The following is a 26,224-nucleotide window of genomic DNA, read 5'->3' as shown; positions in this document are numbered from 1 at the left end:
GGATGGCACTCCCAGAAGCCCTTTCTCAGGGTCTGCTGGGGTGGCGTACCCACGTCTCAGAGCCTACGGGCCTAGGTTTTGTGTTCACGCCTTTCTCCTTAACAGAAACCCCGGCAGGGCCTCCTTCCTCCCACTCATCCCTCAACTCTAGGGCAACCTGAGTATTTCTGGAATCCATCCCTTCCTTTCCAGCCCCTTCACCTGCGGGTTCATGCCTGTGTCTTTCTGTCCTTCAGTCTTTTGCCACCCCCTGGCGTCATCCATGCCACTGCAAGGGTGACAACTGGTCTCTCTGAGTAGCTCTCTCTGCTGTGCTCCACTGACTTCCATTTGCCCTTCCAGAATCAGCTTGGAAATGACCCCAAGGAAGCCCCCTTGACCCTCAGCTGAGGTCAGTATCCCCCTGGACTCCCCTGGGCTACCCCTCAGTCCTCACCCCATGCTATCACCACATCTGTTTAGAGGCAGTCTCTGTGGTCAGGGAGGCTGTTCGCAGGGAGGGATCACTGGGGCTGCACCTGGGATCCACACAGAGGCCAGCCCCAGCATAGGGAGGACCCCAGGTGTGCAGAGTCTGGCTATTCTTGCTCCTAGCTGATCTTTGGGTCTGGGAGGGGTCACTTATCTTTTCACATGTCAAACGCTAGCAGGGCATCTTCTTCCCTATCTTACCTTCCAGGGCTAGTGCAGTGTGAGGTGGACTCTGCCCGGGCTAGCTGGTCCAGGAGACAGAAGCCTTGAACCCCCTCCCAAGAGGCTCCACAGAGGCCGGGTTTCAAAAGTTGTCACCCAATGGGGCTGGCTCCACGGCCAGATGTCTCCCAGGCCACCAGGGCATTGGACTGAAACTGCCTCCATCCAGACCTGCAGGTCTGTGGCTGGTGGGGTGCAGGAAGGATGGGGGACAGACCTCAGAGATGAGGGACTCAGGAGTTTCTAAAGACTTCCCACGGGAGGGTGAGACTGGGGAGAAAGCAGCTGAGTGGAATCATACACCCAGCATGGACTGCTGCTGCATGCATGGGTTTCTCTGTGGCTTAAGAGATGGAGCACCAGTTGGGACAGCAATCCAGGGACCTCCTCAGGGGGGGCTGGGGCCACGTGCTTTCGTCCCACTGCCAGCGGGCGTCACTCCAGTCATGCAGAAGCCAGACCACATTTATTCACCTCCAAAGGAGGCGGGCAAGGGCCTGTGTGCTGGGAGCCGCGGTCAGACAGGCCCGGGAGCAGCGCCCAGGGAACACAGGGTGGGGTGCAGCGGTTGGAAGGAGTGCGTGCACATGTCACCGAGGCTCAGCTCTCCTGGAGGAAATCGCCGCCGCTGTGTGGGCTGAAGCCTGCAGAGTAGGCGTTCATGCGGCAGCGGGACCGCCCTACACGCTCTCTGGCTTGGCCAGTAGAAGCCCCGACGACCACAGATCGCTCTGGGGTCGCAGGGCTGGGGCGGTGGACAGGAGCACGCATGCGCGCGGGCCCTCGGCTACTTGGCCACGGCACGCCGGCGCCCCCGTGTGGCGATGGCGGGAACCACTCGCCTCGCGGACAGAAGCTTGGGAGTCTGCATTGCAACCTTTCTGATGAAGGGGCCTTGAGGGCCTCGGAGAGTCCATGGGGTGATTGTCTAAGGATGTGTGAGTTGGGGATCAAGTGAAAGTCGAAGGGCATGACACCCCACAACAGTAACAAGTCACCTCTGGACACGCGGTGGTCTGAGGTTCAGAGCAGAGGGTTCAGAGCAGAGTTCCCGGAGATGGGGACCTGCTCTTCCTGAGTTACCGAGTCTAACACTGTGCATGGCATTCAGCAGGTACTCAATGAATGATGTGGGATGAATGGATGAGTGTGTGGCCATCTGTGTGTGCAAAGGGATTTGAAATGGTGACCGGAATCTGTAGCTGGATAGTCGTGATGTCATCAACACTGTCTGACTTTCTGGCAGGTGACTCCCACCCTTGGAAAGAACCAGTATCCAGGGCCAGCAGAGATGCCTCTGAAGGCTGTACCCTAGCTGCAGCTAAAGGGTGTGACAGAGGGTGACTTGGGCTCTACCCAGGGCAGAGCCAGGTTCTCGAAGGTTTGCTCCTGGGGTCTGCAAGCTCTGGGTTGGGGCTGCCGGTCCACGTGTCTCCAGCCGTGCTCATAGGTCAGGCAGAACAGAGACAGGGACAGAGGCGGGGCCAGATGCCCAGCCTGACCACGGCCCCTCCTAAAGTCACTTCCAGATGCCCGGGGCTGCTGGAGGGGAGTCCTGGCAGGCTGGAGCATGCTGGGGAGAGGCCAGGAGCCCCAGGAGGCCTGTGGGCACAGGGGTGGGGAACACGCTCCCTGCATTTTGTTCCCTGCCCACTAGGCCCAGACTCAGGCCACAGGCTAGGGGCTGAGGCTGGGGAGGGGGTCCAGGCCAGGCTCACAGCCCACAGGCAGTGTGGCAGCCTCACTGGGCGGGATGTGGTGGGTCACGTAGCGCTTCCCCATGAAGGAGCCGATCCGCAGATGCTCAGGGGCCTCCTTGGGCCACCACAGGCTGGAGCTGAACAAGGGAGGAGGAAGAGGCACTATGTCCCTTGTGGGTGGGGGACTGCTTCCCCTCCCCGCACCCTCACCCCAGGGCTTCGGCTCTCCCTCTCCGCCCTTTCTAGAACTGGCCTCTTCCAGGTAACCACTCTGACTGCCTATGCTGGCACCAGTTTGCTAAGACACCCACGAGCTCACAGAGAAACGTAAGGCTCAGGAGAGAGGGGCCTTGGCAGAGGACACAGTGAAGGACAGGGCCAGAGGGAGGCAGGCCCCCAAACCAGTCCTCAGGGGAACTACTGGATCCTCATGGCCTCCCAGGTGACAGAAGGACCGGTGCAGTTCCTGCACCCTCCCTGCAAGGAGTCGAGAACCAACCACAGTGTGGACAGGAGGCTTCCGGGGGCCAGGGCCAGGGCCAGGAAGGGCTGTGGGTGAGAGAGGGCCCATGGGGTGTTGCCACTCACAAGCGCACTGTAGAGGCTGCTAGGAAGGCCAGGAGCAGGAGGCCGGCCAGGGACGAGAGGATGGAGGCGATTACAATCATACAGCCACTCCGCCGCCCCGGCCACGTGTCAATGGAGCTTGGGGCCTTCCCTGCACACAGGGCTCTGTCACCTCCCTCTCTCCCCATCCACCGTGACACCTCATAAACCCAGACAGCCTCCCAAGCCCACCCGTCTGTTCATCTCAGCGGTAATCTGTCACTCCAGCCTGACCCTGGGCTCACCTGCTGGGCTTGTCCCTACCCCTGCCCCACACTGCCCGGAACATGGCAGGCAGAGTGGCTGCAGACCTCCAGGGGACCATATTACCTGCTCCTTGGAACCCAGCATTCAAGGTCTTCAGATGACAAGATTCCCCACCCCAACTGCCTTAGCAGCCGTCTCCCCGGCAACTCCCTTCCCAGACACTCTGGTCTTTGCACATGCTTGGTGGCCCGTGTTCACCCTCAGGGCCCAGCTCAGAGAAGCCCCTAGAACCTTCCATTCCACCCCCAGCCAGCCAGCCCTGATGCTGACTCTGGTCTTCATGCCCAATCCCTTCTCCCCACCCCCAGGAAAGGAGGCCCAGGCCTGGGTCCCACAGGAAGAGGAAGATTTCTGGCTGTGACAGGAGCTGGTGGGGCACCCAAGGGTTGGCAAACGCTTGGGGATTGGCAGAGCCAGTGCCCCTGCGGAAGATGAGCAGGTGGCCCAGAGAGGCCGGCGAGCTCCCTGAGGACAGAGGAAGTCCCAGCACCCAGGACTACCTTGGTGCAGAGTGATGGGATCTGACCACTCGGTCTCAGCCGTGGGTGCGCCACCGACGTCCATTAGGAGGAACTTGACACTAGAGAAAGGGAGCAGGGGTGAGACTCAGAGAGCTCCACTGCCCTGGACACGGTGCCACGTTCAGCAGAGTCCCCAGCGGCCCTCCTGTGCTGGGTGGGGCCCTTCTCATGCGCGGGTACCAGTGGTAGTCTGGCCCTACCAGGAGGACCTGCTGAGGCCTCTCTGGGCATGTGACCTGCACCAGCAGTCTCCATCCATCTGGGCAGTGGCTCTGGGCAGGGAGGAAGGTCTCAGCACCCTCTTACAAAGGCACCCAGGCCAAAGGCGGGGAGTCTTGGTCAGGGCCTGCCCAGAGTGCAGAATCCAGAGGTTCTGTGGGCAGACTCAGTGTGTTTGCTGGGTAGGAACTCTAGACCATCTTGGGACCCACCGAGTAAGGCTAGAAGCCCAGCGGGGGTGGCTGTGGGGACGGTGGCCCTGCAAGGGTGGCCAAGGGGGCAGAGGGAGCAGGGAGGATGGAGACACTCCACCGCGACCTCAAGAGGCCCCCTGACTGAACCCCTCTGGGGCCTCTGGAAAGGCCTCTTTCTGCCTGGTACTCAATGGGACGGCACTATTGCCCCCTCCTCCAGAGGAGGGAAATGGAGACCAGGAAAGGGGAGGGGCTCGTGCCACCCTGCAGTTGGGACTGGGCGGGGCGGTTGGGAGGGGCCGGCTCTGCACCCTGCCTCCCCAGAAGCTCCTCCTCCCCGGGCGCAGCCCAATCCCAGGGCAGTGGAAGTGCGGGGGGGGGGGGGGGGGGGGGGGGGAGGCAGGCAGGGGGGGGGGGGGGGAGGCAGGCAGGGGGGGGGGGGGGGGGAGGCAGGCAGGGTGGAGGGGGACCACCCACCTGTAAGGACCAGGGCCAGGGAGAGGGACGTTGCAGTAGGGTTGCTGGTGGCAGCCGAAGTCATTGCCCACCCGTAGCAAGGGGGAGCTTCCACTGACACCCACTGGATCCTCACAGGGCAGCTGGTCCAGGGACAGGGGCAACGTCATGAAGTGGCGATCGGTCAGCATCCGTGGGGAGACGGGAATGTCAGCCAGGGTCTGCGGGTTCCTGAAATCCCTGGAGGCTGGAGGATGGAGGGTGACAGGGGCAAGAAGGGAGGGACAGGCCTTTTCCTGCTGACCAGGAGTCTTGCCTCCACCAGCCCTCAGCCACCTGGCCACGGCCTCCAGCCCTGACCACCTCCACCGCCCCCCTCCCTGTGAGTCTAGACAAAGCAGACTCTGCCATCCCCTAAGAGCCCCCCCCCGCCCCCCCCCCCCCCCCCCCCCCCGCTGAAGCCCACCTCGCCTCCCTCGCCACACCCACCCTTCCCACTGCTTCCAGCTGCACCCAACAACTTGGGGTACTGGTGAAGGGTCCCCTCTCGGCCCTCACCCCTCTCCCCAGGCCCCCGACCTGCACCACACACCATTGGTGAAGGCCACCACCAGCCAGATGGTGTCCTTGGCGCTGGCGTGCCCATCAAACACACAGCGAGGCTGTTCCAGGGAGAACGTGGTGGCCGTGACCTTCCCTTCCAGGTTCCAGGCTGTTATCTGTGGCTTGTAGGGGATCCGTTCTGTAGCCATGGGGGACAAGGGTGAGCAGTGGAGAAGGGCTTGAGGGTCCTGGAGGCCCACTGCCCTGAGATTACCAGACCTGACTCAAGGGGATGGGCTCCCGGGTTCAATCTCCCCAGCAGGTGCCCCCAGCGCCTCGGGTCTGGCCAGGTGCATCCATCCCAGGACCCCGACTCACCCAGGCTCAGGCTGGTTTGGAAACAGCTCAGCACCAAGAGGAGCAGCAGGCAAGGGCAAGGCTGCCTCCCAGGGGGCCCCATGATGGCCAGCGGAGCAAGGGGAGCTCAGGGGCTGGTCTGGCTGCCTCAGGCTGCACCCCACCCCCAGCACCTTGGGCCTGGAGGAGCTGGTTAGTCAGGCTGCCAGGAGGGCAGGAAAGACCTGTAAATGTGAATGCTTCCCTGCCCAGCACCCACCCCAGCAGTCCAGCCCATCAAAGGGAGGGGGCTGGCTGGGCTCTGGGCCCCCAGATGACCACCAGGCAGGCCCAGAGCCTATGTCAGGAAGGGGGCCCCACCCAGCCTCCCAGCCCTGGGGAGGAGGGCCAGCCTCAGGAAACCTGGAAGCAGGGCAACATATCTGAGATTCCTGCACCCTGGGTGCCAGCCCCACCCAGGGAAGGAGTGGGGGGCAGAGGGCAGTGCAGCCCTGGCCTGCCCACTCCAGCCCCCAGACAGCCTCCCTGGCCCTGCTGCCTTCTCTGGGCCCTGCCACCCGTGAGGCTCCCTTTCCCTTGTCCAAAGGAGGACTTGGACTCCGGGAAGGGACGTGGAGCCCTGTACAGCTGACGGACAAGCCCTGTAGTTATTTAGTTCACTTTGTTTTTATGTTAGTACTGGGGATTGAACCAGGGGTGCTTCACCACTGAGCCACATTCCCAGCACACCATCCCCCCTTTTTCTTAAAGACAGGGTCTTACTAAGTTGCTGAGGATGGCCAGGGACTTTCAATCCTCCCATCTCAGCATCCCAGGTCACAGGGATTAAAGGTGTGCGTCACCAAGCCCGGCTTAGGTATATATTTTTAGATAGAACTCACATACCCTAAAATTCACAGCTAGGTGGTTTTGTTTTTGCTTTTCGTACTGGAGACCAAACCCAGGGGCACTTCCACTGAGCTGAATCCCCTGTCCTTTTTATTCTTTATTTTGAAACAGGGTCTCACTAAATTGCTCAGGCTGGCCTTGAACATGTGATCCTCTTGCCTCAGCCTCCAAAGTTGTTGGGATGACAAGCTTGCGTCACCGTGTTTGGTTCGATGGTTTTTAATAGTCACAGGGTTGTGCAGCTATCACCACTAATTCCAAAACGCCATCACCCCAAAAGCGTACACTATGCATTCAGCAGTCACTTCCTGTCGGGCTGCTGTCACCACCACTAATCTGCCTGCTGTCTCCATGAACGTGCCTGTGATGGGCATTCCACAGCAATGGGATCACACAGCATGTGGCTGCATCTGGCTCCCCTCAGCATCCCTGATGTCCATCCCACACAGATACATAAGTATCCATCAGTCGTTAGGTGCCTGTTTCTACTTTGGGGCTATTACAAATACTGTTGCCAAGAACATTTGCAAACATGTTTTTGTGTGGCCATGATCTAGTAATCCTAGCCTGGGTAGATCCCTGGGGTGGAACTGCCCAGTCACATGGTCCCCCTTTTGAGGAACTGCCTGTTCCCTAAAGCAGCTGTTTTACATTCTCCCACTGCTACTTTGTCTTAAAGTGGTTTTGACCAGTGTCTCTTCCACGAAGCCACTGGGGGTGGGGGTGGGGGTGGGGGCGGGCCCCTTTCCACATGCTTGCCGACCATCCAGAGATTTTTTTCCCTTTTGCTGTTCTGGGGGATGGAACCCAGGGGTTTCAGCAAGTGCCCCCAGCACCTCAATGTAACACCATTGAGTTATATCCCCTGCCGCCCCCACCCTTGATGTTTTTTAGTTGTTGATGAACCTTTATTTATTTATTTACATGTGGTGCTCACACATGCTAGGCAAGTGCCCTACCACTGAGCCACATCCCCAGCCCCTCAGCAGTTTTTTCTGTGGTGCTGGGGATTGAACCCAGGGCCTTGTGCATGTGAGGCAAGCACTCTCCCAACTAAGCTACATCCCCAGCCCCCCTCAGCCCATTTATAGTCAGGGTCTAACTGAATTGCCAAGGCTGGCCTCTAACTTGTGACTTTCCTGTTTCAACCACCCAAGCAGGTGGAGGTGTAAGCAGGTCACATTGTGCCTTTTTGTTTTGTTTTGTTTTGCAGTGTTTGGGATCCAACCTGGGGCCTTACACATGCTAAGCAAGTGCTGTCCATTTTTAAAAAATTTGTTCTGATTATTTATTTTTAAATTTGTTCTAATTCCAGCTCAGGAAGGCTGCAGCATGAGACTGGGCTTTGGTGTCCTGTGAGCCTCTGCAGCTGTGCATGGCCACCCACAGCTCTCACATCTTGGCTTCTGTTCCTTTTTCAGGGCCCTGAGCACCTGGCTCAATTTGTGTGTGTGTGGGGGCGGGGGACTAGGACGAGACCAGGGATTTAACTCAGGGGCACTTGACCACTGAGCCACACCCCTAGCCCTATTTTGTATTTTACTTAGACAGGGTTTCACTGAGTTGCTCAGGGCCTCACTTTTGTGGAGGCTGGCTTTGAACTTGCCTTGGCCTCCAGAGCTGCTGGGGTTACAAGGGTGGGCTATTGTGCCAGGCATTTTTAAATTGAGTTTTTTTGCTTTTTGGTCATTTGAGGTGTTGAGAGTTCTTTTAATATTCTGGATATGAGACCCTTATTAGATATGTGATTCATGAATGCTCTCCATCCTGATTCTGTGTCCTTCAATGAATGGTGAAGCACCAAGACGTGAGGGACCAGAGGGCCAAGTGTGGGGCTTGCCTGTGATCCTGGCAATGCAAGAGGCTGAGACAGAAGTATCATTAGTCTGAAGCCAACCTCAACAACTTGAGATCCTCAGCAATAAACAGGGCTTAGATGTAGCTCAGTGATTATTGTCTCTAAATGTATTAATATATCCATCTTGGTATTGTTTTGTAAAGTAGAATTTTTGCTGTACCAGGACTGAACTCATGTGTACATTACCACTGAGCTACATACACCCAGGGTCTCCCCAAGTTGCCCAGGCTGGGCTTGAACTTGAGATCCTCCTGCCTCAGCCTCCTGAGTAACTGGGATTACAAAGGGCTCACAAAGACCTTTGTAATCCCAGTTACTCAGGAGGCTGAGTAGTGGTGCCTCTAGTCCATCACAGTCATAACGTGGCTCTGCTTGTCCCTTAACTGGGGACATCTGCTCCTTCCCCCACAGGGGTCAAGACTGAGAGGATGGCCTCAAGACTTCCTGGCTGGTGCTCCGCCTGGGCCAGTCACTGAAACTTTGACCCTCTGTGTCCTCATCTATAACCCAGAGACAGCAGCACCTGACCAGTGTTTTGTAAACCAGGGCCACTGTGGATGAGCGGCTGTGCAGGGCAGGGTGCTGTGTGCTCCCCAGCTTCTGCAGACCGCCCTTTACCAGATGGGAGATGAACAAGCAGTACACATGACGCCCTGGCGCAGTGGACATGTACAGGGCCTGTGCATGGGGGGCAGATCCCCCTCACACACTTGCATCCGCTACAAACACCAAGAGCCTGTGGACGTTGGCTACAAGGCCTTTATTGCAAACAAAATCTGAGGTATAAGAAGCTGACTCAGAACCCACGCCTGTCCAGCCAAGGGAGGGGTGGTCTGCACTCACCCCACGCCAGGCCTGGGCGCTGGGGCCCAGGGCTGCCCTCCAGAGCCCCAGGGCCCGTCCCTGCACTGAGGTAGCTGCATCTTGGCCCCCACAAGGACAAGGCCCCAGGGCTGCCGACTCCCACAGAACTCCGCCACTAGGAGGGGGAGGGCAGGCACAAGCCTGGCCCCTTGCACCCTGGCACACGTGTGCCCCACAAAGGTTCCGGCCTCTCAGCAAAGGCACGTTCCTGCCCGCTACCCAGGGGCAGCTCAGGCAGCCATGGGGCTGGGCAGCTGCCAGGTGGCCATGGGGGGTTGGTGGGTCACTGCTGCTCCAGGCAGTCCTCGGTCACCCCCTGGGCGGCCAGCTCGGCCAGCACATTCTGCAGGTAGTTGGGGTCGGGGTAGCCATGGCCTGTCACGTTGCGGTCCATCTCTGTCTTGTGGTGGATCTCGTTCCACACCACGGTGTCAGTCTCGCCCGTGGTGCTGGATGTCCCAACTGTGAAGATCAGTCTCCTCTTCCAGGCCACCTTCAAGAGCTCCAAGACCTGCCAGAGGAGAAGGGAGGGCCCATGAGTGGCACCCCTCGGGCCCTGTCCCTCTGCTCTTGCCGGAGATGAGCTCACCCAGGCCCAGCCCTGGATCCCATCTGTGGGGCCCCCAGAACTCCAACTGCTGATGGGATGGCCCCACAGGGTCTCCCGTGGGCCCTGGCCACAGCCCTGCCCTCCCCACCTTGGCAGCCACCACCACTCTGCAGCCGCTCCAGCGACGACCCAGCTGCCACCTTGAGTCTTCCCTCCCTCCTCACTGCCCTCCTCATCCAGCCACGGAAGAGCCCAGCCACGAGGTTGGGGTGCAGCTCAGGCCTAGCCTATGTGAGGTCCTAGCCTGACTCCCAGCAGCACAAAAATATAGAGTCCAGCACACACCTCCCAGCAGCCAGAGCACTTTCTCAAACTGGAGGACCCTCCCAAGGCATGCCTAGAAGGCAGCCAGGCCCAGCATCCCACCGCCTCCCCCTGGGGGCTGGCTCCTGCCTGGACCCAGCTGTTCTATCTGCCTGGAAGGCGCTTCCAGACTTTCTCATAGCTGCACAGTCCCTGTTCAGGTCTCAGTGCAGACAGACCAGCCATCTGACCCCATCCCACCCATGGGATGTCCTGACTAAGCAAGCGCCCTAGCCTCGCCCTAGCCTCTCCTGGATCCTGGTGGCCTCTTCCTGGATCCACAGCAATGCTTTAGAAAGGAGTGGCAAACAGTGGCCCACCCCTGCTGGCCCACTCCCCGGGGGTCCTGGTGGGCCCCATCTTCTGCCACATTAAGGTGAATCCAGCAGAGCTCACGGCGGTGGGGGGTGATGGGGGCAACGGGTCTTCACCTTGCGGCCCTGGGCGTTGTCTGGAAGGTAGCACTGGCGGGGAAACCCTCTGGCAGTGAACGGCTTTCCTGGATTGGGGTGCTCAGGGCCCTGAAAAAGGAACAGATGCCAAGATGTGAGAGCTGTGGGTGGCCATGGACAGCTGCAGAGGCGCACAGGACACGGAAGCTCAGGCTCATGCTCTAGCTTTCCTGGCCAGCTCAAGTGACTCAATGACTCTGGTCCCTCAAAGACTAAAGTGAATGTGGCCTCCCCCCATGAACGCCCTCCCTTGAGCCTGTGCCAATCTGTCTGGCACCACCACTGCCACTCTACCCTGCAAGAGCCAGGACTGACCCTCTTCTGCTCTGGGGATGCTCTAAGCACTGGGTTTCCTCGGATCTTTCTTTGTGACCCTGGGGGCACCCCTCCACACCCTCCACACGCTCACTGGGTGGCACCTTGCTCCAAGAACTGGCTGGAGCAGTGTGGCAGGGGAGGGATGGTGACAGCCTCCTGCCCTCCACCACAGAGGCTGCACCGCCTACAACTCAGTCCCCTCCCTTGGAGGTGCTGACCTGATCGCGAGATAGGAAACCTGGGGGAGAGCACGGCTCCATCAAGGCTCCACATCTGGACCCCATCTGGCTCCGGCTACTCCTGCCCCAGGCTTTCCTCTAGGACCTGTGCTTGCATTCCTGAAATCCAGCCTTGGCCCTGCCACGTCCAGCCCAGGCTTAGTGGTCACTGAGTAGGTCTCTCGGGAACAGGGCCCCACCCCACTCCCTGGTGCCTGCGGGCGCTCCGCAGCTCCTCAGCACGGCTCCTCCTGCCGTCTGCCTTGTCCTCTGCCCAGCCCAAGTCCAGCTGGAATGACCCCTCCTCCAGGAGGCCTTCTGTGCTCAGGGAAGGACAGAGGGCTACTGCTTTCCTCCATAGCTGCAGTCCCCAGCACTGCTGCCTTTGCGTCCTGCCTCCCTGGCCCCAGCTTCGAGGAAGCAGGGAGTCTGAGGCTGGCAGCAGGGATACTGGTACCCCATCCCCAGGGTGGGGCAGGAGAACAGCACCTGGGTGTGACTGACCCCTCCTGGGGAGGCCCCTTACCTGGATGCCGTGAGGAATGTTGTAAACTATGAGTATCGTCCCGCAGTCCTCGTGGCCAGGCAGTGACACCTGGAACCTGAAAACCTCCATCTTCCCCCGGGGCTGGGTCCCAGTCTTCTCCCCATAGATGGTTTTGCAGGAAGGACACTGCAGGCTCCCATCCTAAGACAGGCAGACGCAGCAGACTGAGCCAGCGGCCCAACCACACTGGACAGTCAGCCACTGCCTCAGCGGGAGGAGAGGCCATCAGGGAGAAGCTGGCATGGCTCACAGGGCGCCCAGGCAGCCTCCTCTCAGAGCACCTGAACCCCAGCAGCTCAGGGTCAAAAGGGAAGTTCTACACTACAACTCCTCACGCTGCTCTTATTCAAAGGGTAAGTTCAGGAGACTGGCATTGGGTAGGAAAATCAGGGTCAGGAGCAAGTCTCTAGTCCAGTCACCTTTGAAACCATACAGAAAATCCTACAACTGATGATGAGCTGCATGCAGGACGCTACATGACGGACGGGACACTGCGGACAGGGCCCAGCCAGGACCGAATGGCCATCATGTGACTTAGTTTCCACTGTCCTCCCAACCCCTGCTCACCCTGGCTAAACCCCTCTAAAGGAACAGCAGCCAGGGGTCAGCCATTGACAGCCTGAGTGGGACCCTTCCCCTGTAGAGTAGAACAGGACTCTGAATCAGGGGCCTGGCTCTGCACCACCCAGTAGGTGACCCTGGGCATGTTCCCCTCCCTGGGCCTTTTCTTCATAAGCACAGGCCTGACTGCAGAGGGACATCGCAAAGAAGATGTGAGGTGCCTGGAAGTGGGAGGGTAATAGAGCCTGCTGTAGGAGGAGCCCAGGATCTCTCCCTGAGCTGGCTGCAGGAGTTGGTTTCCTTCCTAAAGCCCATGGCAGGCCTAGGAGAGCTGGCCAGGCCTTCAAAATGGTCTCCAGGCCGGCTCCAGGGCTTGACTAACTTTCCAGGAGCAATACCATGCTTGCTACCCAGGCCTAGCAGCCGACCCTTCTCCTGCTGCAGCGCGAGGACTGCAGGCATCTCAGAGCTGTTCTGCCCAGCTTCCTACTCAGGGCCAGCATGCCGGGACTAAGGCTGTGGGAGCAGGTCACCTCTACCCGCCCCTGGGCCACCATGGACACCTTGTTCCCGTTGCAGTACATGGCCAGCAGACACAGCAGGTGGAAGGTATGGCTGCACTTGGTGAGGCGGCCCACAGCCACAGGCCCGAGGGTCTTGCTGTCAGTCACGTCGCCATAGCCAGACACCACGCACAGCTTCTCCATGCAGATGATGCAGTCCTGCAGGGAACAGACAGGGCGAGCTCGCCAACAGCTGGCCGGGCCACAAGGGGCCAGGCTGGGAGGGAAAGGCGGAAACACCACAGCTGGGGTCAATCTCTGTAACATGTGCCCACAAAGGGCTGACCAGAGCCTGGCTCAGAAGGACAATGAGAACAGCCAGTCGGGAGGACAGGAGAAGGGGAAGCTGGGAGCTGGCCTTTTTAAAAGGACACAGAAACTGTGAGATGGACAAGCAGGGATGTTCCAAAACATGGAATAAGACATGTGCAGCTTCAGGGGACACCAGGCCAGCACAAGTAGGAGATGAAACCAGGGCAGGGTCAGAGCCAGATCTTGACCACTGTGCTCAGGAGTGGAGGTACCCTGTGAGCCAGGGCCTGCTGAAGAGTTTTTGGTTTGCTTTTTTTGGTACCAAGGATTGAATCCGGGGGTGCTTAACCACTGAGCCGTGTGTGTGTGTGTGTGTGTGTGTGTGTGTGTGTATGTTTAAGCTGTAGATGGACATATCTTTAATTATTTTTTTATTTGGTGCTGAAAATTGAACCCAGTGCCTAACACATGCTAGGAAAGCACTCCACCACTGATCCACAACCCCGCCCCCCCCTCCTTTTTTTTAAATGTTTTTTAATTGTAGTCAGACACAATGACTTTCTTTCTTTCTTTTTTTTTTTTTAAATGTGGTTCTGAGGATCGAACCCAGGGCCTCTCACATGCTAGGCAAGTGCTCTATCACTGAGCAACAACCCCAGCACTGGCCCTCTTTATTTATATTTTTTATTTAGAGACAGGGTCTCGCTGAGTTGCTTAGGGCCTTGCTAAGTTGCTGAGGCTGGCTTTGAATTCTTGATCCTCCTGCCTCAGCCTCCCGAGCTGCTGGGATTGCAGGAGTGAGCCAGTGTTCAGCCTAGCATGCTTGACCTTTAACCCCACTCCAGTACCTCCAAGACTCTCCGTTAGAGTCAGAGGAAAGTAGTGCCAGAGCCCCCAAGGCGTAGCTCAGCAGAGTGGGGTTTTGTTTCCATGTTTTGGAACATCCCTTACCAGCACTCCCAGTCAGAAAGGCAAGTGTCACCTGGATAAGGCCACCTCACTCCTGCACCAGTGCCAGCCTGAGGGGAGTGAGGCCGATGTGTCCAAGCCTTGTCTCGTGTCCAAGCCTTGTCTCGAGCCCCCTGGCCCCAGGGATGGCCTGCATTACCCAGGTCTGTGCTGAGAGCAGGGCTCAGGCAAACACTTCTGTGAGGTGGGAATGACGCAGGTCCCTGGATCCCTGGCTGCCTTGTCCCAATCATGCCCACCTCCCTTGGGAGGCGTGGGGTTGGCACTTGACCTGGAGCCTGACGCACACTCCAGAGACTCTGGGGAGGTCCCCCATGGGCTGAGCGTGGCCAGGGACCCTTCAGAAGTCCATTCTTGTCTGCAAACCAAACAGCAGTGGCTCGCAGGACACGTACCTCGTCTGGGGGTGTCTTTAGCTCCTCGGTGTAGCTTCTGATCACTTGCTCGGGCTCTGGCTTTGGAGACCCTTCTGCAAGAGACAAGAAGGTGAGTGCTGTCCCAAGCACCCAAGCAGAGGAGAGCAATGCGGGGAGGAAGGCAGACAGGCGAAGCCCAGGCTGCCAGGAAGAAATGTTAGGGGCCAAGATGGAAGGTTAGCAGGCAAGCCAGGATAGCCTGAGCAGGCACAGGGAGGCCTGCAGCCCCGCCCAGACCACCCTCAAGGCCCAACCTGGCCCGGGGCGTGGCCTGGAGGAGGCAGAAGAGCAGAAACAGAGCAGCACCTCGCAACTCCCCAAGTTGCATCCCAGGCAATCAGACCCAGGCCCCTCTGAGAATGCCAAAAATGTATGAAGAACCACCCCAGAGAACCTTCGGCAGTGTTGTTTACTCCGCTTCCACCACTCTTGTGTGAAAATGCACCAGGTTAGCCCATGTGGCATCTTATAGGTCTGCACACTGCAAATGACAGGTGCACTGATGCTGTCACAATACACCACCTGCCTCAGAACTGGGGGGGGGGTCTCAGTCACATGCCTACTCAGCTCCAAGCTAAGTGATTCTGGAAAGCAGCTGGAACACAGGGAGACATGTGCTGGCTGCTGGCAGCTCAGGCTGTACACATGCAGTGCAGAGTTGGGAGACTCTACACCCCTCAGCATGCAGCCCTGCAAGGGGGACATGAGGCCCTGCAGTGGTAGCATCAGCACAGCGGCTCCCCGAGGCAATAGGGACAATCAGAGGGCGGCCAAGCCTTCAGCAGGAGCCTAAGACATGGGGAGGCAACACAGTCCTGCCAAAGCCCTGGCGGGGCTCCCCATTCTGCCTCAAGGTCACACTAGGGTTCCTGGTCCCTGAGTCCAGGAGGGAAGGGTCTCCTGGTTTGAACCCAAGTGCATGGCACTTAGCCTGTGGCCTCAAACACTTAGAAATATGAGGGCTCATGACTATTTGGGAAGGTGACTTGGAGGAGCAGAGGCCAGAATCGGGGACTTGATTCTGACTCTCTGGCTATGACCACATCCCACCACCTCAGAGGTGCAGCTTCCTCAGCTAGAAATGGGGAAGTCCCACACCTAGTAAGCTAAAGCAGCAGGGGGCTGCCACCAGCAAAGGAGTCCCAGACACACGGTTACACACCCACATAGCCCCCCCCATCCCCACCCCATGCACACCCACACCCACAGGCTTCCACATGCACCCTATGCATAACCATGTACCCATATACCCGTGTCTCATACACACGCATGTACCATATTACCATATACCTACATACCTTACACACTCGTACGCCCACACGCAATCACATGCATCCACACACACCCCCCCACACCTATATGTACCCCATATATACCCACATGCATCCATATGTACCCCATACATGCCCCATATACACAAGTGTCCTACACACACCACACACCCCATGCACACAACTTAGTAGCCCATCCACACATACACCTCCCCTACAACCTCCTTCGACCACCCCCCCCCCAAGACTTCCAGAGCCCATTTGATGGCTCTGGTGAGAGCCCAGCCACAGGCACAGGGAGGCCATTCTGGAAGCTAGGACGCCCGCTGACTGAGGGGAGTCTTCAGTCTAGAAAAGCCCAGTGGCCTCAGGAGGCTCTAGGAGAGCCAGGGACCCCTCTGCCAGGACCAGCACCTGGCCCAGCTCACCAGGTAGCCTTTCAGAACCAGAGGGAGCTCCCATTTGCCACGGTTCTCAACCAGGGCCGACCAGGAGCCCGTCAACCCCGGGGAAGGCACATCTGGACTCAGAACACCACAGGATCTACTGAGAGCCTGTGCTCTTCCCAGGCAACTGGTTGCCCCGGAGGTCACCAGTCACCCTGCCCAGTTTCACCTCCACCGAGGCAGAGCGAAAGCAGCACGCACAGAGTCCAGGACTGGGGCTCAGGACCCCAAAACCAGCTCTTTTCCCGGGCACACCTCCACATCTCACGATGCCACTGTTGGCACGTGCCAAGCACTTCACATGTCCTTCCTGTTCCCAACCCACCTAGCAGGAGGTGCCACCTCATGAATGGAGAAACTTGCGTGAGCTCAGGAAGCTAATGCAGGTGAGAGCCGAGACTGAAAGGCAGGCTGACAGGGCTGCAGCCCAGGCCCCTGTCCAGCATGGCACCATCAAGAACGCCATCTGCGATTCCACTGTCCAGCTTAGAACAGCGCAGAACTGCCACAAGCTCCTCCACGCAAACTTTGTTAAAATTCCCAGCACCTTCTGTAGCTATGAAACCCCTTCTGCCTGGGCCACATGATGGACAGGGCAGCGGTCACCAGGGGAACCCACATGGGCAGCAAACCCGACAGCTATTTTGAGGGCCTTTTTAAATTTTTTTTGGTACTGGGGATTAGAACCAGGGTCACTCGACCACTGAGCACATACCCAGCCCTACTTTGTATTTTATTTAGGGGCAGGGTCTCACTGAGTTGCTTAGCACCTTGCTGTTGCTGAGGCTGGCTTTGAACTTACAATTGTCCTATCTCATCAGCCACCCCTGCCGCTGGGATTACAGACCCCCGTGTCACTGCGCCGGACTTGAGGGCCTTTCTTGATACATACACTGGCCCCATGGAGAAACAGTCATCCCAGAATCCCAAGCCATGCCTCATCCACACCTTGAGGTTTGCAAAGTTACAGGTCCTCATGAACAAGCCCCTCTCACTTCGATTGTGCTGGGAATGTCAGATTCCCAGGAGCCACCTCTGTTGCCAGGCGAGGGCAGGGAGAAGGGCCACAGGAAGGGAGAAGGGCCATGGAGGTTAAAGAAGAAATTGGCACAGAGAGCCAGAGGCAGCAAGACTCGGAGGAGGCTTAGCAGAGGCCAGAGAGCATTTGTGAATAGGAACTACCTTTCACGGACACTTTCCTCAGTCTCTTAACTGAGCTGTGGCTTTTAGAGGCCAAACAGGAGGCGGGAGGGCTGGCAGGCTGGGGTGCGCGGCTAAGACACACAGGGAGTCCAATGGCTGACATCAGAACACTCGTCATGCCTGCACGGGTGCGAGATCAGACATGCAGAGAGGGGGAGAAATGTTAGGAGGCTTTCAGCAGGTGACCTTCACAAACCCTGCCGAGTCGGAGGTGGCAGCACCACAAACAGCCATCAGGACCTGCAGGATCTTTGGAGAGCCTGGCCTCTAGAAGGAGCTCCCTGTGCTGCAGGAACAAGTTCCAGACCAGGAACCAGAGACAGCTGGTAAAATGGCCCGGCTCACCAGAGCCCTGGCCCAAAAGTCCCCAGGTGTCTGCCAAGCAACTTCACAGCCTGTACCCAGAGCGTGCAGGGAGCGGGAGGCCACTTGCTCTAGAACAGCAGAGGGGAGATTACTACCCAAGAAGCCTCCTCGGCAGTTCTGGGCAGTGCCAGGCGCAGGAGGGGCAGGTGCTGCGGCAATGTGGTGGGGTGCAGCCAGGCTGCGGAAACTGCCTCCTGAGCAGGGCTGGTGACAAGGGCTGGCCTCACATGGGGCCTCTGGGCCTGGCCACACCCTCCTGCCTTCAGTCATCCTGTCTTCTGTGGGCTGCTTCTGCTTTCTCTGCCCCACCTGGCAAACCTAGTGACATGGTCTGGAGACATGGTGGAGGCAGGACACCACCCCTCTGGACTGCTTCCACACTGAGGCGACCCCCCAGCTCCTAGCAGTGGGTTCCTTCCTGGGTGCCACTGCGAGCAGCTGCAGCAGGTAGCAGGGAGGAGATGCATGTGCCTCTCTGCCCAGCTGGACCCTCCCTCCCCCACGCTGTCCCCTTCCTACTCTCTGATGACTCAACACTGCATGGGACACATTGTTCTGCTAGAGGTCCTCATTCCCACCACACCCTCGCCTACCCCTCTGTCCACTCCCTGTCACTGATTAGTCTGGCTCAAAAGCACCTTCTCCCCAGAGGAAAGAAGCTCTGGGCTTCTCAGCCACACTAGAGAGTGGTTTTCCCCATCCTTGGAACCTGGCTCAGGCACTGGGCATAGCAGGATACCAGGAGCACCTCCTTCCTGGACCCCATTCCTCTCCAGGACAGGTTGGGACAGACAGTGATGCACCCCACCAGGTGATTCAGATGTGCGAGGAGTAGCCAGGCCAGTCACTGTGGCCTCGTGACAAGATCAAAACTCCCTACCTGGCAAATGTGCCCAGTCAGGGACAGAGGCAGAGGCTAGCCACCTGCAGGACAGCACAGCCAAGTGAGGGAAGAGTCACCGTAGTAGCCATTCAGCAGGAAGCACCTGCACCACAGAAGACCCAGGCTCACACTGGGGCCAGATGCCCATGCTGACCCTGTTCCTGCTGTCACTGCAATGCCACCACAAGCTGAGACTGTTCCTGGGCTCAAATGTATTCCTCGGGGAACAGAATGTCAGGTAGACAGAATGACGAACAGGCACAGGTGTCAGAAAGAGGTTGGGAGCAGGGACAGGTGGTTTCCCTTAGAGAAACATCTCTGGATGGACAGTGTCCTCTGACTGAACATGTCCCTCTTCACTCAGATCTCTGAAGTGCCACCTCTGCAGGCCTTAGGCCTTAGGCTTTCCCTGACCCCTTTATGGAGAGGGACCGTGTCCTCCTCCAACTCTCTACACCTGTGCCTGCCTTGCTTTCCTTCGCACCTCTTCACCATCTGGAATCACTTACTCACTCCAGCTGACCACTTCCCCTAAGCACGCACACCACAGGGTGAGCACGCTCTGCTGACGACCATTGCTAGCACCCAGGGCACAGTCCTAGGAGGCATACCACGTGTCAGCTAAGGAATGAAGGCATCCCAGGGCCACCACTGGAAGCCCCCAGGAAGCCAGCATCGCAACACTCCTTCCCTGTCACCACAGGACCTAGTCCCACATACTCCAGTCACCAACAAGGAAGGAAGGCTCCACACCACACCTGAAGAGAAGGCAGCCCCTGCCCTGTGGCTCTGCCTTCTCAAGAAAGGTCTGAAAACCACCCCAAACCCACAGACTCAACTCATCACAGCAGCAGCAAGCAGCGAGCAGGACTGGGGGCCGCCCAGGCAGGGGCCTCTGCATGTTCCTCAGCAGCAGGACTCGGCACAGCCCCCTCAGTGGAGAGGCCCTGGAGCCCGAGCTCCCATTTCTACTCTCCACAACTGCACACACCGCCTTCCCGACACCAGAGTCAGCCTTTCACCTAGTGGCCAGGGCTGAGATCCAATCTGTCCTCCTTCCACTCTGGCCTCTCCACCAGGTTCAAGCCCAGGGTCACCCCTTGCTGGCTGGTCTTGGGCAAGTTCCTAACAGAAGTGTAAGCCGCAGGCCACTGGGACAGACGCCACTTACTCTTCCTTCACAGGCTCCACCCCCAACACACTTGGAGGCACAGCTCCTTCAGCCCACACAGAAGTGGTTACAAACTGGCCTGTCCCCAAATGCTCACCTCCCTGCAGCCAGGCATGGCACATTCAGGAATCCAGCCCTTGATTCTTGGAGGCTGGTTGGGGTCCTCTCATTCCCCGGTGGCCCAGAAAATGGTCCCACCAAAAGGTATCAACCACTGACAGGTGGCAATCTGCAACAGGCTCCAGTATCTCGTTATTTCCTACCTGGAACCAACTTCCTGAACTGTGGGGGTCTGTTTCCCTACCAGTCTAGAATGTGTGAGGCCCTGAGTTCCATGCCCAGAACCACAAAAAAATAAAAATGAGCCGAGTGTCGTGGTGCACACCTATAATCCCAACAACTCAGGAGGCTGAGGCAAGAGGACCACTAGTTTGAGGCCAGCCTCAGCAACCTAACAAAATCCTATCTCAAAAAAAAAAAGTATAGAAGGGGTTGGCCAGTGCTATTCAGGCAAACCTAAAGGCCACAAAGAAAGGTGTTTAACATCTATATTACAGTCTCAGTGGCCACCCTGGCAGAACTTGCTGTGGCTGCTGAAGACCCCAAGTTCAGAGCTGGGCCTGTGGGGGGTCAGGCCTTTTCCATCGCAGACATCCCCGCACACAGCAGCACTCAGCGTTGGTGTGTCACTCACCTACGGCACCCATGCTGAGTGGCCCAAGGTGGGCAGGAACGTCCTGGTCAGCATGTCTGCTCACTCTTTCCTCTCGGCTGGGAAGAGGCTCACGGCTGAGCAGCGGAAGCAGGGCTGAGAAGCTGCCGGGCTTCCCTGCCGTTACAGTCCCCTGCCCTCCATGTCCATCTTCTACCACTTCTCTAGTGTCCCTTTGGTGTCTCCTGTGTCCCCCAGGAGGGTCCAGGGCCTCCTGTGCCCCAAGCCACTCCCCTGATGCCACCCACAGTCCCCTTTTCTACACCACAGTCACCTCCCCATCCAGCACTTCCTCCACCAGGCTCAGGAGCACCTGGTACCACAGGGAAGAACCCAGGTTCTGAGCCCAGGTCTGCGTCAGGGGTTTGAACTCCCTGAGCCTCGGCCTCCTCACCGACGCCTTGGGTTATTTAGGGATCAAACACAGGAACATACACCAGAGCCCCAGTCATTCCTCTGAGTCACTGTCCCAATGACAACATCACACAGCCGCCCTGCACCAGGCCTGGCAAGTCTACCCACACTGCAGGCTACCTGGACTCAATAAACCCAACTGTCACCCGATCCCCTGCCAGTTGCAAACGATGGGGTTCACTGCCACACCTGCACTTTTACACACCTCACAGTTCCCTCAAGTTACGAGTGCCCTCAGAGGCGCCTCAAGACCCAGAAGAAGACTTTTATTATTTTTGTGGTGCTGGGGAGAAGTTGCTGAAGCTAGCTTTGGATTTGTGATCCTCCTGCCTCAGCCTCCCAAGTAGTTGGGATTATAGGCAGGTGCCACCAGGCCTGAATGTAAAAGGACTTTATATAAATAAGCATCAAGACATATAGGGCTGGGGGTATAGCTCAGCTGGTAGAGTGTGTGTCTGGCATACACAAGGCCCTGTGTCCAATTCCCAGCACCACCACCAAAAAAAAAAAAAAAGATAGACAACAAATGATCCACATGGAACCAGGAGACAAGATGTAGCTACAACCAGGAGGCTTATGAGCCCCAGAGAGCCCCTGCCTTGAGCACTTCAGGGCAGAAAGGTGGCTCTAACTCTCATTCAATTCAAAAATTAAAAAGGATGAGAAAGGTCCACACCAATGCACCACATCAGGTCCCACCGCCCCAGAACGCTCAGGGGCGGGCACCCAAGCTCATGTCCTGGGGTACACCACCATTGGAAAGAGGCAGCACTCCCCCAAGGAACCCCTTTAGATACACCTGAGGGCCCAGAAGGTGACAAGCCCTCCCACCTCATCCTTCCCACCAAGCCCTGTGGGGCACAGCCTGTTCAGGGCACCTACCTGCCAGTGCTTGCTGGACCCTGCTGGGCTTTGGCATCTGCAATGGCACAGTGGAGGGGATGCTCCCAGGGCTGCTGGAGGGACCGCTGGGAAGGGAGGCACTTGGGGAGGAGAGAAGAGAGCAAAGCTGAGTACAGGGCACTGCCTCCCTGGAAAAGAGGGGAGGGAACCGCACTGAGTTGAGGCACCTTCCTGCTTCCCCAGCTGCCTCTGAGGGAAGGAGCCCCTGGGTTCTTTTTTGAACAGTTCAAAGACCATAAAGATGACCCTAAAAGAGGAGCTCGCAACATTCTGAGCTCACTAGCTTCATTACAGTGAAGATCTCAGGGAGCCCTGCGGAGATCACGGTGGAGACCACGTCCACGTTAGTTAGTGATCAAGGACATCACCACCAGTAACAAGGCAAATCAGTATCTTGCAGGCCACAATAAGATGCTCCCAAAGGGACTTATCATCGTTATTGTGGGATTCCTGCTAAAAAATGCATGTCTTAGTCCAATCGTGGAAAAAGATCAGACAAACCCAAATCAAGAAACGTTTGATCAAGCACCTTGTTAAAGTGGTGAGCTTTGAAAGACTGACTGGGATTGGTTCCACCTGGAGAGAGGAGAATGGCAATGGCTGGTAAAGCAGGGCCCTGGGTAGGGTCCTGGGACAGAAAGAGGGCAGGAGCAGAAAATGGCGAGTCCAACAGGGTTACCTCCTGATTCTGAGGACACCATGGTTGAGAAATGTTCAAGTGAGACGGAGTCGGGGTGCAGCTCAGGGGTGTAGCACTCACCTGGCCGTGGAGGCCCTGGGTTCCATCCCAACACCACCACACAAAACACCACTGCTGCCCAGAGAGCCTGATCAAGCAGTTCAAGGGTGGGACACCCACCCCCAGAATACAGACAGGACATCTGTGGTAGTAAACACTGAACCCAGAGCCTTGTGTGTGCTAGGCAAGTACCTACCACTGACTTACATCTGCAGTGTTTAAATTTTTTTTGAGACAGGATCTTCCTAATTTGCCCAGACTGGCCTCAAACATGCCATCCTCATGCCTCAGCCTTCTGAGTAGCTAGGATGACAGGCTTGCCCCACTGTGCCCATGAGATGGCATCTGATGAGAGAGCTATGGAAACTGTACTATTTTTGTAACTTTTCTATAAATCTAAAATTCATACCAAAAAGGTTTTTGGGATTTGCTTTTTTTTTTTTTTTTGGGGGGGGGGGGCAGGGATTGAACTCCGGGGCACTCAACCACTGTGCCACATCCCCAGCTCTCACTGAGTAGCTTAGCGCCTTGAACTCACAATCCTCCTGCCTCAGCCTCCCCAGCCGCTGGGATTACAGGTATGCACTTTTTTAAGGGATCTTAGGCTGGGGTTATAACTCAGGGGCATAGCAAATGCCTCAGAGCATGCAAGGCCCTGGGTTCTATTCCTAGCATTGCAAAAAAATATTTTTTTAAATGAAGATTCTGCTTCCCAGAGTGACTATGTTCAAACTCATTCATTTGGTTGTAAATCCTCAACTGTTTAAAATGGTAACAATGCACATCATTAGTTTGGGGCCAACTCTCCACTGAGAACAACTGGGGAAGGAGCTCTTGCCAGCTCCTCCTCCCTCCAGCCTGGGACCTCCCATCCATCCCTGCCCATTAGAGGTGATGAAATATCAAGATTACAAAACCCTCCCACCACATGGTCCCCACATGGGAGCTCCCCAGGACAGCCTGGGTTCTGTAGGCTGGGCAGGCCAGGGCTCCCGCGTTCACCTGAGCTAAGATGGAGGTTATATATTTCTTGCTATCTTCCCAACAAGATGCCCTGCATGGCTGGACTACACAAAGCCCAGCCTCCTGCCTCCCTCACTACTCTAAGCCCAAAGGCAGGAGTAGAAAATGGACCAGGGTGTTCTGATCATGCAAAAGGGACTGGGAGCTGGCCACCTGGGCTGAGGTCTTTGTCATTATAATCAAGCCAAGCTCCTTCCTGAGATGCTTCAACTGTCCTCTCTTAGAGGAAGGTGATCACCTAATGACTCTGAGGCTCCTAAGTGAAGGTGCTGAGACTCCTGCTCATTTCCCAGGCCAGTTCTCCAGGGAGCAAAGAGCTGCGGCCTCAGCTAAGAGGCCAGAAAAACCCAAGCTTGACTCTGCAGCTTCAAATGAGTCAGAACAGAGTGGGCTAGAGGGGCCAAGCTCAAATATCCTCCAGAAATGGCTGCTCCCCTCATGGAAAGACCCCAGGAAGTGGAGCCCTCCCTCCCAAGGAAAGGTGCACATCTGGGCAGAAAGTCTGCTTTTTTGGTTCTATCACCAAGGCCTAGAGCAGAGACCCTACAGTGAGGATTCCAGCGACTGAGACCAGGAAGTGTGGCCAGGTTCTGTAGAAAATTCTCCAATTGTCTTTATCTAGCCCCTCCTCCACACAAGTTCCTGCTGTGTTCAGGAAGTAGCAGGAGGAAGACAGACTGGAAGCACATTCACCTGTCCGCCATCCTGAGAAGACTCAGGGGCAGAGTGAGGAGGCTGAAGGGAAGGACATCCAAAGCTTCTTCCACCCCCACCCCACCTTCAACTGGCAGCCAGTGCCAACCTGGCACACAGAAGGCACCTGTCACACAAAGAGCCCAGAATGTGAGGCCTGAGACACTACTCTCAACCCTCCAACCCTGTGAGCTGTGCTTCCTGGGCATGCAAGACCCCTCCTGAGCTCCAGTTTCCCTGCGGGCTAACTCCGAAGGCCCCAGGGCAGCTAAGCCCTCCACGATCTAAGCCCTACACAAACACCAGGCTCCCCAGGTCTCCGTGGAGCAGAGGGAACAAAAGGCAGGCCCTCAGTAAACCCTGCAAAGCAACAAGATCAGAACAAAAGGGAACAAATCGGCCAGCCCAACTCCTGAATCCGGAGAGGAAAACCACCATGGAAAAGAACCAGCACTTATCCAAAGGCCCAAGGCAAACTAGGAGCAAGGCTCTCACTACACCCAGGACTCCAATCCCACAGGCCTAAGGATAGCCACAGCCAGAATGCCCGGCCAGCACGGGGAGGGGGGAGTCGTCTCCCAGGCCAGGACAGCAGCGGCGGCAAGAACAGCAGATGCAAGCAAACCAGGAGCGCCATGTGGTGAGGCCGTTTAGTGAGGGAGGGCAGCGCCCATGGGCTAACCCAGCACCAGGCTCCACGGCCGATCACGCTGCGTGTGTGGAGCAACCTGCAATCCCGCAGCTCAGGAGGCTGAGGCAGAGGGATTGAGAGCTAAAAGCCAACCTCAGCACTTAACAAGGCCCTAAAGCAATTTAGCCCTTTTCTCTAAATATTTTAAAGGGGTAGGGCTGGGGATGTGGCTCAGTAGTTAGGTACCCCTGGGTTCAAACCCCAGTACCAAAAAAAAAAAAAAAATGCTGATCATGATCACCACCCAATCATCAAAATGCCAAGCAAGTTGGCAAGTTGTCATTCTCTCTCTTACAGAAGACAGGAGTGTGCATGACACACATTGCAGTTTCACCCTCCCTCATCACAACAAAAGTTTTGGTGCTTAAAGGGATAAACTTCAGCTACCAGGAAATGTACTTAAACCCAGCAGCTCAGTTACAAATGCCCAGCCTGCCACATATTACTGCACATTCCTGGGGGCACAAGAAGAATCACACAGCCGGTTTCACTCAGATTGAGCAAGAAGCAATGGAGGACCACATGCATGGGGCTGAGGGTGCGGCGGTGGCAGAGCGCTTGCCAGCATGCTCAGGGTCTGGGTGTGCTCCCCAACACAGCAAAAAAAAAGCAGCCCAGGCATTCCAAAAACAGACATGGGCTCCCCAACAGCCTGCACTGCCACTCGCTCAGATGGCAGCCCAGGTGCTACCGACTCTCTCTTGGGCTCCCCCCAGCCCTCGCTGTGGTCTGGACTTGCACTGCCTGTCCTCCCACCTCTTCCCTCCACGTGACAAGTAACTTTCACCCAGTGCTGTTGACATTCACTTGGCTTTGAGAACTCTACCACAGCCCCAGGAGGACACAGTGCCAAGGATTGCTCCGTTCTCCCGGCCTGCAGGGGTAAGAGATCAGATTTTTAATCAAGCCCCTGAAACTGAGGAAGGTCACATTACAAACTAGGCCCAGGACAAGCCTTGTTTTCCAAAGCCTGGAGAGATGCACACAGTGCAGTCACACCCTCCCAGCCCCAGCCACTGGAGGAAGAGGGACGCACACCCATCCCAGGAGGCAGGGGAGGCAGGCGCTCTGAAGAGTCTCCACCCGAGCGGCAGGTTGGCCTGGTTCCTCCTGGCTTTGATGCAGAGCAAGCTGTGACATGTGAGGTCCGCCCAGAACCAGAGGGAAACACCATGGGCCCATCTACCTCCTCCTTGTCACTTGCCTGGCCTGCACTAATAGGGCCAAGAGGGTCTGAGGCCCTCAGGTGGGGAGCAAAAACCACAACAAATATTAGGGGGAGACTAATGAGAGCTTTGTACCATGAGAAGGAAACAAATCACCTGACTAAATCC

General features: G+C 57.0%; 2 protein-coding genes across 8 annotated transcripts in view; both read right to left on the bottom strand.

The window, feature by feature from the left end:
- Positions 1-2,370: 2,370 nt before the first annotated feature.
- Upk3b (uroplakin 3B) lies at positions 2,371-5,659 on the bottom strand. The gene is made up of 6 exons (XM_027952864.1): positions 5,578-5,659; positions 5,249-5,398; positions 4,678-4,903; positions 3,767-3,846; positions 2,982-3,111; positions 2,371-2,530 (listed from the first exon to the last, which is right to left on the bottom strand). Exons 1-6 carry the CDS (start codon positions 5,657-5,659, stop codon positions 2,371-2,373), a joined length of 828 nt encoding a protein of 275 aa, XP_027808665.1.
- Positions 5,660-9,043: 3,384 nt separating this feature from the next.
- Dtx2 (deltex E3 ubiquitin ligase 2) overlaps positions 9,044-26,224 on the bottom strand; it is a 32,324-nt gene continuing 15,143 nt past the window's right edge. For 4 of the 7 annotated variants that reach the window (XM_027952854.2, XM_027952855.2, XM_027952856.2 and 1 more), the window contains 7 exons: positions 21,724-21,872; positions 17,275-17,415; positions 14,355-14,428; positions 12,739-12,897; positions 11,594-11,755; positions 10,511-10,600; positions 9,044-9,677 (listed from right to left, as the gene is read on the bottom strand). In XM_027952854.2, the coding sequence (XP_027808655.1) occupies positions 9,450-9,677; positions 10,511-10,600; positions 11,594-11,755; positions 12,739-12,897; positions 14,355-14,428; positions 17,275-17,415; positions 21,724-21,872 (1,003 nt within the window). In that variant the 3' untranslated portion in view covers positions 9,044-9,449. The remainder of the gene's footprint in view (positions 9,678-10,510; positions 10,601-11,593; positions 11,756-12,738; positions 12,898-14,354; positions 14,429-17,274; positions 17,416-21,723; positions 21,873-26,224) is intronic. The other 3 variants (XM_027952857.2, XM_027952858.2, XM_027952859.2) reach the window with 3 other exon arrangements.

Source organism: Marmota flaviventris, chromosome 19 (assembly GCF_047511675.1).
Source record: "Marmota flaviventris isolate mMarFla1 chromosome 19, mMarFla1.hap1, whole genome shotgun sequence".
In the NCBI taxonomy this organism is placed as follows: Eukaryota; Metazoa; Chordata; class Mammalia; order Rodentia; family Sciuridae; genus Marmota; species Marmota flaviventris.
The sequence above is the reverse complement of the archived record's forward strand: the minus strand, read 5'-3'. Positions and strand labels throughout refer to the sequence as shown.

What these genes read in the sequence shown, in the direction of transcription:
- Upk3b (XM_027952864.1), bottom strand. Translation starts at nt 5,659, where the DNA reads ATGGGGCCCCCTGGGAGGCAGCCTTGCCCTTGCCTGCTGCTCCTCTTG. An exon ending in GGTGGTGGCCTTCACCAATG is followed by an intron (nt 4,904 to 5,248) that starts GTGTGTGGTGCA and finishes TCCATCCTCCAG; the next exon opens with CCTCCAGGGATTTCAGGAAC. An exon ending in TCCCATCACTCTGCACCAAG is followed by an intron (nt 3,112 to 3,766) that starts GTAGTCCTGGGT and finishes CCCTGTGTGCAG; the next exon opens with GGAAGGCCCCAAGCTCCATT.